The following is a 12405-nucleotide window of genomic DNA, read 5'->3' on the forward strand; positions in this document are numbered from 1 at the left end:
AACATGATGTATCTGTATCTTATGAGAGATTTATCTCTTTTTCTTGTCTCTGTTGATAGTTTTGATTTCATTTTTGAGTAAATGAGTGGAATTTTGAGTAAAGAAGTGCAGAAATGATATGGACATGTATTGGGTTAGGAGGAATCTCTAATAGCTTTAACCAGATTCCTGGGTCTGAATAGCAGGTAGTGCTGGGTTAGGGAAGATTTGTATCTAAACCGTGGGCTCAGACCTCTTCCTGACACCAGCATCTGCACACAGTGCAGTTATGAACTCCTGCTCCTGTTCTATTTCTGCAGCTGTCCGTGACCGCATGGTGCCACCGCCACCGCCTCCTCACCACCTCTATGCCAAAGCCAACACCTCCTCGTCCATCTACCTGCACTGGGGCAAGCCTGCCTTCACCTCTGCCCAGCTCATCAACTACACCGTGCGCTGCAACCCCGTGGGGCTGCAGAACGCCTCCCTGGTCCTCTACCTGCAGACGTGAGTGCAGCTGCTGCACTCCTGGATGGCCACTTCCACATCCTTCCCACTCACTTCCTGCTCTTCCTGTTCTCTTTTAATTTTCTTTTATTAGCAACAACTTTTATTTCTCTCAGAGGACTGTGGGGTTTGCACATTGGCTGCTAGGGGTTTTTTAAGATTTTTTGTAGAACAGCATCATTCTCTACCAGTGATCCTTGGTAGTGTTGGGTCATTGGGCTAGCTCTTTGACTGTTTAATGTCTTTTTAGCTGTCTAGGTTGAATTTAATTCTAAGCTCTTTTTCAACTATACAAAAGACCACACCTGTTTTATAGGTAGGTTGTCTGGGCAAAGATGGGACTTAGTCCAGTGTCTGATTTTAAGACCGAAAATGAGAATTTTTGAGGGGTTGAGGATTTCATTGTGGGAATGCCATGTTCCCCTGCCAGGGGAAAGCTGACTAGGATTGCTTGCTCTGCAGAGGAGCAGTGTGTGAGGCACAGAATGGCTGAACAGGGAAGGAAGCCTGCCTTGGGTTGCTGTTCAGCCTCTGCCCAGGTGGTGTGGGAGCAGAACACTTCGCTCTGTGCTGGGGGCTGTGGGGCTGCTGAGGGAATCCATGTGTGTAGCTCCCTCAGAACTTCAGTTTACTCAAGCCTCTAAATAAGAAAAATGCTGTCTTAAAGGATAAATAGTTTCCATCCTTATATTCATGGTTTTCTCTTCCAAGAACACATCTGCTGCTGTATAACTCCCGGCTTAATGATTAGACACAGTATAATCACCATGTAAAGTTCTTAGTGTGCCATGTGGAGCATAGCAATGAGTGCTGCTTTCTGTGATTGGATGAGGCTATTGCAAGTACTGGTTACTGCCCCTGCAGTACAGAAGATGAAAATACTAAATGAGATTTAATAAAGCAATATCTGTAGAGTAAGACCATTTTAAATTGAGATTTAATCTTGATGGAGTATTATCATCCAGAATTAACCCTGGCATATATGAAAGACTTCCCTCTGCCCCAGAATCAAAGTAAAGTAAAATGTGTACAACTGACTTTGTGATCAAATTGTAAACTGCAGTATTATAATAAATAGAATCAATTCTGCAATTAATATATTACTAAATATTGCTACCAGATCAGTAAGGAGCATTCATACTCATCCCCTAAACATGAGGTGTGGAGGCCATAAGTGGAAAGGATGTTGCCTGTACAGCCTCTGTGTGTGAACTGGGAAGCAGGTCCACGTGCCTTGTCAGCTGTGACTGCTTGCAGTTTGTAACTCCAGCTTGAAGAACAGTGTCCTATGGACAAGTGTGGAAAGAGCTGAGTTTGGGATACCTGCTGGTGATCCAGCCAATAATACTCTTTGTGCATCAGCTGTTCAATAACATTTATAAAAAGCTGAGCTCACATCAATTGACAGCAGATACAGCATCCTCCTGAGAGCTCCAGGGCTGGTGCAATTGCACGTCCAGGAAGGCAGCACAGGTGTGCCACGTGTCTGCACTTGGACTGGTTTGTCCTGTGTGGAACTGACATGGGAATCTGCTCCTGTGACTGAGACATATGATTTGGGGATCTTCAAGTCAACTGCTGCTGTTTAATACATTTTATTCCTTCATCTGTCCAGGTCAGAGACTCACATGTTAGTTCAAGGTCTTGAGCCAAAAACCATGTATGAATTTGCAGTTCGACTGCACGTGGACCAGCTCTCCAGTCCTTGGAGTCCTGTAGTCTACCACACTACCCTCCCTGAAGGTAAGGAACCAGGAGGGGGACCCTAGGGTTCTAGGAACATTTTGTAAACAAAACAGCCTGAAAAAGTGCTTATTAATTTTAGGCTGTGTGTAGGAGAGGGAAATCCTTTCCTCTGAGACACAGACAGGGCTCTTCTTGGTGAGAGATAGAAAAATGCTAGCAGATAAATCCCTGCTTTGGAACTGTGAAATTATTTTTCAAAATCCACCCTAAATCAGCATAGATTTTTGTATAAAGTGTGATGCTATCACTACTAGAGGCAACTGACTAGAAATACCTTGAATAAAAACCTTAAAATATGTATATATTGAAGAGGTGTGGCTGATTTATAGGCATTTATGAAAACATATTTTAAACCCCAGAAGTTTTGGAAACTGTAAGAATATTACACATCTGCTGCCTTAGCTGCTGCTTTGATTTACTGTCAGCTTGGTAGGGGAAAATCCACACCTGCAGTTCCACGTTCTCACCAAAGCAGTGTTTGGGAGGTACTTGTTCACAGGATAATGAAGTGGGAGGTTGTCAGTAACTGTTTCTTTCTGGAGATGAGGGAAAAATACAAAACTTGCTTTTACAGATTCTAAGCTATTGTCTGGCTCAGAGGTAACAGGAGAGTGTCTCTGAGGAGCAGTATGTGCTTGTTTCAATGTGGTGTCTGGGATGTAGCAGTAGCCATTAGGACTGCACATCAGTTCCTTTCTGAGCAATTTAATTGCATGTAAATTGGGTTAGCCTAATAGCATTGTGTTACTGTTCTCACAGCACCATCTGGCCCTCCAGTAGGAGTGAAGGTGACTTTGATAGAGGATAATACTGCTTTGGTTTCCTGGAAGCCACCTGATGGTCCTGAAACAGTTGTCACACGGTACACTATCCTCTATGCATCCAGGAAGGCTTGGATTGCTGGGGAATGGCAAGTGTTGCACAGAGAAGGTAAACTAAAATCATCAACCTATGAACTGCATAAACACTGATGCTGCTTATAAGATGCTTTGTTACTTTCAGCAACCTTGGACTACACTACTGCTATGAATTATGAAATAAATTTATGTAAATGTTCACATGAAAGTTCCAAATAATTTAGAATCATTGCCATGGGAAGTTGTATTAAAAAACAAGTGCATATTCAGAAGGTGAGGGGAGAAGGGGCTCTCTGTGTTGCTTTGGAGTTCAGTGTGTGCATGTAAACCAAAATGTCTTGTAAATCCAATTACATCCATCTTAGTTTTGTTGTAACCATGATTGTGATGGTTTCATTTTGTAAATGGCCTCTTTCAAATCTGAAGTCTCTGAGATGTTGAAATGTGGCTGTGTGGGTTTATAGTTTCTGTCGATCACTGCCAATCCAGTTAGCTCAGTTTGCTTAATGAACTTTCTCCTACTCCCAGTAAATCACTCTGCAAATTCAATTTAACTCTCTGCCTCTATTTTACTGCTGAGCCCCAGCTAATCTCACAGTACCTTGGGTATGCTGATGTGAACTGCAGTCACATCTCTGTGATTAAATGTAGACATAGTATAAATTTTTGTAGGTACTTTTCTGAATAATACGGAGAGCTGGGATTTGAAGAGCTGAATCAAGAACAGATTTCTGCTGTAGCCAGAAAAAAATTAAAAGGCATTTATTGTTCTGTTGATAGTCAAAATAGACAGGGGTAGTTCAGAATAGATAATGTTCTACTAATGTCTTAAACCTGAGAGGAAAGCTCAGTGTTACAGGGTAAAGTCATGTGCTTGAGTAGCCTATTTAGGAGCATTGCCCTGGAAGAGTTACTGTTTTGTTGTTCTGTTTTGTTACCTGGCTGGAAACTTAGCTGTCAGCAGAGAGTGAGGCTGTAAATCTTCTGTGGAGATAATTCTAAAAACTTGATGACTATGCTCTCACAGAGGATAATTCATTTCACCATCACGGAGAGTGAGCTGTTCTAGTTCAGAGCTGTTGTTCTTCATGCTGCTCCTGAAGAGAGGGCAAAGGACCAACAGGCCCTCTGAAAGGTGGCAGTGCCACTTTGTCTGCTGTAGCACAATGGAGTTTGTCAGGCTGGCCTCAAAGAGAATGGGCAGCTATGAAGAGTAGCAGAAAAAGGACTATTAAACTAAATTTGTGACAAATAACTACTCTGAAATATCAGTCAGGTCTAACTGCAGGGGAAGATTGAGCCCATGGGTTTTCACTATTAAAATTGTTCAGCAAAACAGTAATTTTAATAAAGTTGTCCAACTAAATTGTTGGAAGAAACAGTGATATTGTTATATTAAAAGACAAATTTACTGTTATTTTTTACTCAGTAAAAACCCCAGCAGATTTAAATTCACAGAGAGCTTATACTTGAAGACTAAATCTTGTCATTCTGTTGATGATACACTGTCTTTGCTGCATGCAGCAAAGTGGCTGAATTGCTTTCAGATGCATTGTTCAGCTCAGTCATGCCTGTGAAACTGAGCAGCATCTCTGGTAGTATTTCACCAGAGATTTCAGATGGCAGCATGGCAATAACAGTAAACATTTTCATGTGTTCCCATACTGAAAGTGTTGGAGGGAATGAGCAAATGGAGAGCTATAAATCTCAGTGTATTACTGTGTCCATCAATGTTAGAGCCACAAATTTTGCATTTTGACAGATATATTGGGGTTTGAGGCATGGTGTGGAATTCAGGCATCTTGACACACTAGGCCAATCTGTTATGCTCTTAGTTAAAGTATAGATGAAAAGGTCTGTGAAAGGAAATTAGTATGTAGAGATAAAATTGGGCCTGTACCCTGATTGGTCCTGTGACAGTCCTTTCATAGGTAATTTGAGATAGAATCTGGGTTTGGGTTTTTTAATGCATTTATTCTGATTAGATCAGTTAACCCTATGCAATAAATAGCATTGTTTTGTCTTGATGCTAAACTTTCTTCTTGATGCTAAACTTGATGCAGAAGATTTGTGAAATCTTGACTCCATTCCATTCTCATACCTCCAGAAATCCCCTCAAATTTAAAAAAAAAATTTAAACAATCACCAAACCAAACAATCTCAAACCAACCCTGCCACTTTTAAAAGTCCTAGCATGGGCTTTAGTTCATACAGGAAATTTTCTCCCAATCCACCCCCTAATTGGACTGAGCTTGTGTTAGGCCTGGCAAAACCAGAAAATATAACTGCATTTTGGTGCTGATTGATGGTGTGAGTTATGTTCCAGTCACCTCCCCCTTTTTCCCGAGCTCTCTTCAAGTGGATCAGAAGTTACAGCCCTTGCACACTTGGTGTGCAGTAAATCAGTTCCAAGTGCTCCCTTGCTTTAGCAATGCAGCAGATTGGAAAGGAGCTGGTGGCAAGGAGCCTGTGATATTGAAATGTGACCTTTCACCCTTGCTGGTGCTAAATATTACAGCTCCTTTGGTTACAGATACCTCACATTTACTTCAAATGCTTTCAGCTAATGGGCTTTTTTTATAGAAGAACTGAAACAGCTTTTGAAGTAGCTTCCTTTTTGCCAAATGTATAATCTTTTCTGTCAACAAAACAACCTTGTATTTTATAGGCTCCCATGATGCTATAAATTTGGACTTCTCAAACTGATTTAAAAAGTTAAAATTTTGACTTCAATCTGAGAAAGTAAATGGAATATGTGAAAGCAAAGAGATAGATTTAGTGCTGTAACTGCCACTGTAGGGAAATAAAAGCAGCATATTCCTGTGGTAGCAAGAAACACAAGCGTTTTAGAAATGAATTGGAATTCTAAGCAGTAGTTGCAGTCCCTGGGCAGGCAAAGCTCTCATTGACTTTGATAGGAGTTTTGCCTGTCTAAGGACAATGCTAGTGAATCCTATTTATGTTCTTAATCTTTTTTCCTGCCTTCAGGGACTTTAAGAAATGAATCCCTAGCATACGAAAAAGACATTTTCTGTAATATTCTTAGTAGCACAGCTTAGATGCACAGTAATCAAGGAAGCCTACACAGGTCTAAATAGGGTTTAATTTTATTTTAAAATCGTGTATAAGGTACTCTTGCAGAGCTTCCTGTTCATTTAACCAGACCTGAAATTCGATAAACTGAACCTGGATTCTTTTGTTATGTCAATTTTCATTCACATTCATGGTGCAGTAGGTGGAGGAGAGGCACATGTGCTCTGTATGAGAGAGGTTTGATGTTCTGGTTTCTCTGCCCGAGAGTCTGGTTAATGCTGGGTGCATCTCATTGCAGATGGGATCACAACATAAAGACTGTCACACTGAAATGCAGCTGCGCTAGATTTAGGGTTGGAGTGCTGTGTGCCACAGCCAATACTTGAATCTTGGTTTTGAACTATACTGGCACTTCACAGTGTCCTATGTTCAAATAGAATGGAGAGAAAGGAAACCAGGGATGAGAAGGCAAGTCCAGTGTTCAAGCTGTAGCTTGTATATGCAGGGTAGAGGGTATCAAAGTGATCACAATCCTCAAGCAAGATTTAGAGGTGCTATTGGGAAAAAAGTGTAGGTCCCAATGTCTAAATCTGAGTCTTTCCCCAAAATTTTGTCAAACTGGAACTGTTTATTGTATCTTTTCCTAGGAGCAATGACTATGGCTTTGCTGGAAAACCTTGTAGCCGGAAACATCTACTTGGTTAAAATAGCAGCCTCCAATGAAGTGGGAGAAGGACCCTTCTCAAATGCAGTGGAATTTGCTGTCCTGCCAAAGGAGACATCAGAGTCTAACCAGAGACCTAAACGCTTGGATTCTGGAGATTCCACAGGTCAGGAGCAGTGTTTTGATTACTCTGTCACAAGTACTGGGGAGAAAAGATCCCTATTTGTTTTAAACCATTCTGTTTTATGCGAGGAAGTCCTAATAGTGTAGCATTTTCTTCTTCTAAATGAAACAATTTTGGATTTTTTCTCTCAGTTCAACTCAGAACTGGTCTAATTCTCTTGCTCAGAAATGGAAAGTTTGCCTTTCAAATAAGAATACATAACTGGTTTGAATTTTACATCAGTAAATTTGCAGCCAGTCTTCTAAGACATTTCCTTTTAGTTCTTTATCTGTACCAGTAGCTCTGGGTCTGTCCTCTTCCTCCCCTCCCAGGACTGCACTGACCAGACACTCCTCTGGTCTACAAGTTTTATTTTCAAAGGTATAAAAATGTATGACAGAGAAGGCCTGGAAATCTCATTAGAAGGAAGCATTTGTCTCTGTGGTTGTAACTGTAACCCTATTAATTTCCTGACAGGGAGCAGGGGTTAACTCTTCTTATTTACTGAGCCTTTCTGTGTTCCTTTTTGATACAGCTTATTCTGACTATTACCATCTGGACCAGAAATCAATGACTGGCATTGTTGTTGGGGTTTGCATAGCCTTGACCTGCATCCTTATCTGCATCCTGATCTTAATTTATCGCAGTAAAGCCAGGTATGTTTTTGTTCTCAAAGACTGAGCTCTTTTTCATTGCACTCGCTCTTGGACATGCCTTCTCCTCCAGGAGTGCTAAGTTCTCTGAAGTACTCTCTCTTCACCTGTTTCTACCAGTGCTGGAAACAAAGTACTTTGTTGGCACATCCTACTCTACCTGAGCTCTCTCTCAGGGGAAGGAGGAAGAAGCCACTGAGTCAGTGGTGGTGCTTTGACAACTCAGTATGAGGCATGTTTGCAGCTGAGCCCCTGTTTTGGGTCAGATAAGCATGCTGCTGCTCATCATCTGCTCCTCCTGCTGAGCCCTCCAGCCTGCCCACACCTGGCTGGCAAGGTTTTAAGCCCCCTGGTGCTGCTGGACAAGAGGAACTCTGACATAAAGGAGTTCCATGATGCAGATTTTAAAGCAGATCCATGATGCAGTGGTGCAAGCCACCATCTATGTCTGTCATCAGCTGCTAAAGGGTATAAACTGGCCCAGTGACTCTGCCCAAAACTTTGGGATCAGAACAAATATAAGTAACTTGAAATAATGAATTAAAAAACTCACTTAAAGTGTTTTCCAGTACAAGGGCTTTTTAGCTTACAGGCAGGAAAAAATATGGACTGGGAGACAGTCTCTGTGTAGTATGGTGGAAAGGTCTTAATGTCATTAGTGGTTACTTCCTCCAAGTAATATTATGACAATAATCATGACAATTCCTGTCTGCACATAAGCTTGTAGCCTACTGTGTATGATTAACTGGAAGCAGATGTTATTTTTATCACAAGCAATAAAATTTAAATTCCATGTGAGTTAGGAGTATCATATAACAAAATGTTAATACCAAGAATATACCGGGATTACTTGATTAATAATAGCTTTGAAGTTTATCCTTGATTTTTTTTTATATTGTATTCCTGTGGGTCAATTTTATTCCTCCTTAACACTGTGTAGGAAAGCATCTGCTCCTAAGGCTGTGCAGCAAAGCACTGACCAGCTGTCACATACCAGCATCTCATTAGCCAGTCCTAATGAGGTGGAGAAGAATATTGAAGGAATTGCAGAGAATGAAGAATCCTTATTGCCAATGATAGTGGGAAACAGCTTCATTGATGCTAAGGTACTGTGAGTTTTGCTAACTCCCAGGTCAGAAATCTTTCTTTAGAATTCATTGTTATAATATCAGAGTTCTTATCAAAAGTAAAATATATATCCTATGAACCTCCAGGAGGCTGTTTTACTAATGGGACAAGCACAAAGTTGGCAATCCAGGCTGAAATTTTCAAGACTTATCTGCAAGGTCAGCTGGAGATCTGGTTGAGTACACTTGTCTTCAACTGTGCTCTGCAGATTGCAGAGTTTGGCCCTGGCACAGCATCAAAGGATAAAGGCTCCACAGACTCAGGGCTGCTCTGTGGCCTCTGCTGGTCCCATGAGAAAAGTGAGAGTTCCTGTCAGCACCTGGCTCAGTCAGTGCCTGTGCACAGTCTAGTCAACTATGGCACTAAGCAGGTGTTCAGAAAAGTATTATTTTTCCCTATATTTACTGGTAAGACAATGTTGCAGTTTATAAACTCATACTCAGTCACATTATAAATTAGCCTGGATGGCAGAAAGTACCAATGGATGTGCAGAACCTTCAGTCCAGGAGTCCAGTGGGACACCACCACAGTGGCCTTCCTTCCACATGCTGTGCTCAGGCTCATTCTGTTCACACTGCAAACATGAGTGCAGCTGCTCCCTGAGGAGGTGTGTGAGAGCTGAGGAGCTGAGGCATGGAAATGGACCCAGCAGAGCACAGACACTGGCAGGAATGGCCTCATTCTAAGTACTGGAGCAGGAGCTGGAATATTTTGCTGTGTGCCTGCAGTAGTGCGGCTTTGGGCCTTGCCAGATTTAGTGGGTCTGCTCTTGACTTGTCTTGAGCAGAGATGTACCAGACCACTGGTACAGAAAATGTGACTCACTACTGAGGCTTCATTTGTCTTCATTTTCAGTATGGAACCAATAGGTAGGAATAGAAAAATATTTTCAAGTCTCTTAGAAATTTACTTTATTAAAATAAATGTCTGCATTTTCCTCTGTTGTAGGGAGGATCTGATCTGATTATTAACAGCTATGGGCCTGTCACAAAGACTAATGGCAAGAAAAGGTGGTTGTTCTTCCAAGATGCTAAGAAGGCAAAGGCTGAAGAGGTAATTGCTTTAATGGGAAGAGATGCACAGTCTTTACTGTAATACCCTCTTTGCAAAGGAAGATACATAGTTTTCTGTTCATGGAAAAACATGTTTAGTGGTCTTAGTATTAATTGGTACATTTCAATTGTGTAAGGTTGATGTGTTCTATCTCACCATACTAAAGTCTGACAGAAATTCCATTTTCTGACAGATATTGTTGTCAGGACACTGTGACTCTTTACCATTGGCAGACACTGTAACTCTACTGTTAACTGATTGCTTACTTGCCTTTTCCTTTGTATCTGAAAACAGAAGGATTTCTGTGTACTTTGCACTGCATGAACTACTTCTGTAGAGACTCTATAAATATAAACACAAATTAAATATGCATTTACAAACAAAAATAATATTAAAATAGAATCCTTTCCTACTCTGGCAGCTAAATTTTTTTTTGGCTGAAGAGAAACAAAGAGGGGAAACTAGATGATATACCCACAGTACTGAGAAAATTGAGAACTGTCTGGCTTCTGAAATTGTTGGTCTGGATGTATTTGTTATTTGGCTGAGAAAAAAGAGCAGTTTAAAACTGAAGTGTTAAACCAAATCTGGAACATTGCGATGCAAATTCATGCCTATGGAGCATATAACCATTCTTCATTGCATTTTAACTTGTATTGTGCTCCTGTGTGTTTAAGAATTAGAAAGTCTTGATATCCATGTTGTAAAATCGTATTGAAAACTATTTCTATAAACAACTGTTTATTTCTGATGCCTCTATATGGAAAATTTTTTCTGTTGCCTAAGGAGTAATGCTTGAAGAATATGCATGAGGGGATGGGAGGGAGCTCTACCAAGTGTGTTTTTAAAATACTCTTCACTACTCTCCAACAAAATAATTTTTTATTAGCCATGCTTATCTAGAAGGATTGTTTCATCTACTGTGGAAAAGTATGTGCAAGACTTGAGATTGCTTCTCTCAGGGCTTTCCTAGAGGAGTTTAAAAATAATCATTCTGTTGGAAGAGGAGCTAGGAAATGCAGTAAAAAATTCCAGTTATGGCTCAGCTTTTCTGAGGCTCTTTTCCCTGTGCTCTTGTGCAGCCGCAGCGGAGGTTCGTGTGCCTGTACCAGCCGGGCCCCGCCGTGCTGCTGGGCCGGGCCGGCTCCCCCGGCTGCCCCGTTCCGCAGCCCGGCTTCCCGCTGCCCTTCGGCGCGGCGGCCGACACGGAGCATTCGGCCAACAGCGAGGGCAGCCACGAGACCGGCGACTCCGGCCGCTTTTCGCACGAGTCCAACGATGAGATTCACCTCTCCTCCGTGCCCGGTGCCACCCCTCCGGGCAGCAGCCCTCTGGCCGGCCGGGACTCGGCCGCGGGGAGCCCTCGGGGCAGCGGCGGCTGCGGGGAGGCCCCGGGGCTGCCGCCGGCCGCTGCCCCCCGGCCGCTGCAGAGCCTCCCCGCCGCGCCCAACTGAGCCCCGCGTTCGCAGCCCGTGTCTGTTCGAAGGACAATGAACAGGGAGCCAAAGTCGCGTTGTGGAAAGCCTGGCTGACCTAGCAGGTGATCCGTAGCTCAGTTGAATGTTGGGGTTGTTGTTTTTTTTTTTTTTTCCTATGGTTTGGTTTGTTTTTTTAAAGCTCACTCATTTTGAATGTTCAGTGGTCAAAAAATGTGAAAGGAGTGAAGATTTCTGCCGAAGGTTAAAAATACGTCACTGGAGCAAAGGGAAGGCTGTTGGCCCTTTTGCTGACTATCTACCTCAGTTTGCCGAGAGGCGAACTCTGAATGACGACTGCTTTACCTCATTTGTGTTCTAGTTGGTCTCAGCTATGGAACTGATGATACTTCCTAGTAGTGTTGTTTTATTTTGGGGTTTTTGTTTTCGTTCCCCACCCCAAGTGGTGTGGAGAGAGAGAGAGAGTGTGTGTGTGCGTGCGTGTGTGCTTGTGCATGTATGTACTCAGTGATCAGGGAGTTGTATAGGTTGGTGGACAAGATTGTTTAGCTGAAGCTCTGTCTTTAAAAAGAAGGAAACCTCAGAGTATAAAATGTTATGATTTCATGTGGTTGACACAGAGTATGTTAGAAACTGGGAGAACTGTGACTTCCACATATACAGCCACATGAAATCTTTTGTACCTCTTGATTTCTTAGACCCTCAGTAAGCCTAGGACAGTGCCTTTCCTCAGAACCCTGTGCCAGCAGCTGCTGGCAGCATATATGCTGTACCCTTGGGGCTCTGGGACATGCTGGATTTCCCACAGTGTGACAGATATTGCCCCTGTATTCACAGTTAAGGCTAAAAATCATAGCAAAATGAAGAAGTACTCAGCATTTTCAAACAGCTTGGCTTTGCCTGAGAGTTATGGAATAGATAACAACACTGAGTATTCCAGTATCACAGTACTTCTTAGCAGTGGTGCCTTGCATTATATATTATGAAATTACTGATTTGCCTTATTCCTTTTTAGCATTCGTAAAGTTCCTTTGGAGTACAGAAAGATGCCTTAAATGCTTCTTAGATCTTTTAAATAAGCTGTAACATGAGTTTATAGTTCATTTTTACCCATCTTTGAGTGCTGACAAGCAGTGCTTGTAGTATTTCTCTGAACTGTTGTTAGGAAGCAAACCTGCTCCTTGCC

The 12405-nt window shown here is 42.1% G+C and overlaps 1 protein-coding gene across 1 annotated transcript in view; it reads left to right on the forward strand.

The window, feature by feature from the left end:
- PRTG (protogenin) overlaps window positions 1-11672 on the forward strand; it is a gene marked incomplete at its 5' end in the record, with an annotated part of 76888 nt that extends 65216 nt beyond the window's left edge. The window contains 8 exon segments of the mRNA XM_084213631.1: window positions 300-486; window positions 2102-2229; window positions 2992-3162; window positions 6770-6952; window positions 7485-7605; window positions 8543-8708; window positions 9679-9783; window positions 10866-11672. Of these exon segments, the coding sequence (XP_084069757.1) occupies window positions 300-486; window positions 2102-2229; window positions 2992-3162; window positions 6770-6952; window positions 7485-7605; window positions 8543-8708; window positions 9679-9783; window positions 10866-11237 (1433 nt within the window). The 3' untranslated portion in view covers window positions 11238-11672.
- Between the last annotated feature and the right edge of the window lie 733 nt (window positions 11673-12405).

This window comes from Fringilla coelebs, assembly GCF_963513975.1.
Source record: "Fringilla coelebs genome assembly, chromosome: 12".
Taxonomy (NCBI): Eukaryota; Metazoa; Chordata; class Aves; order Passeriformes; family Fringillidae; genus Fringilla; species Fringilla coelebs.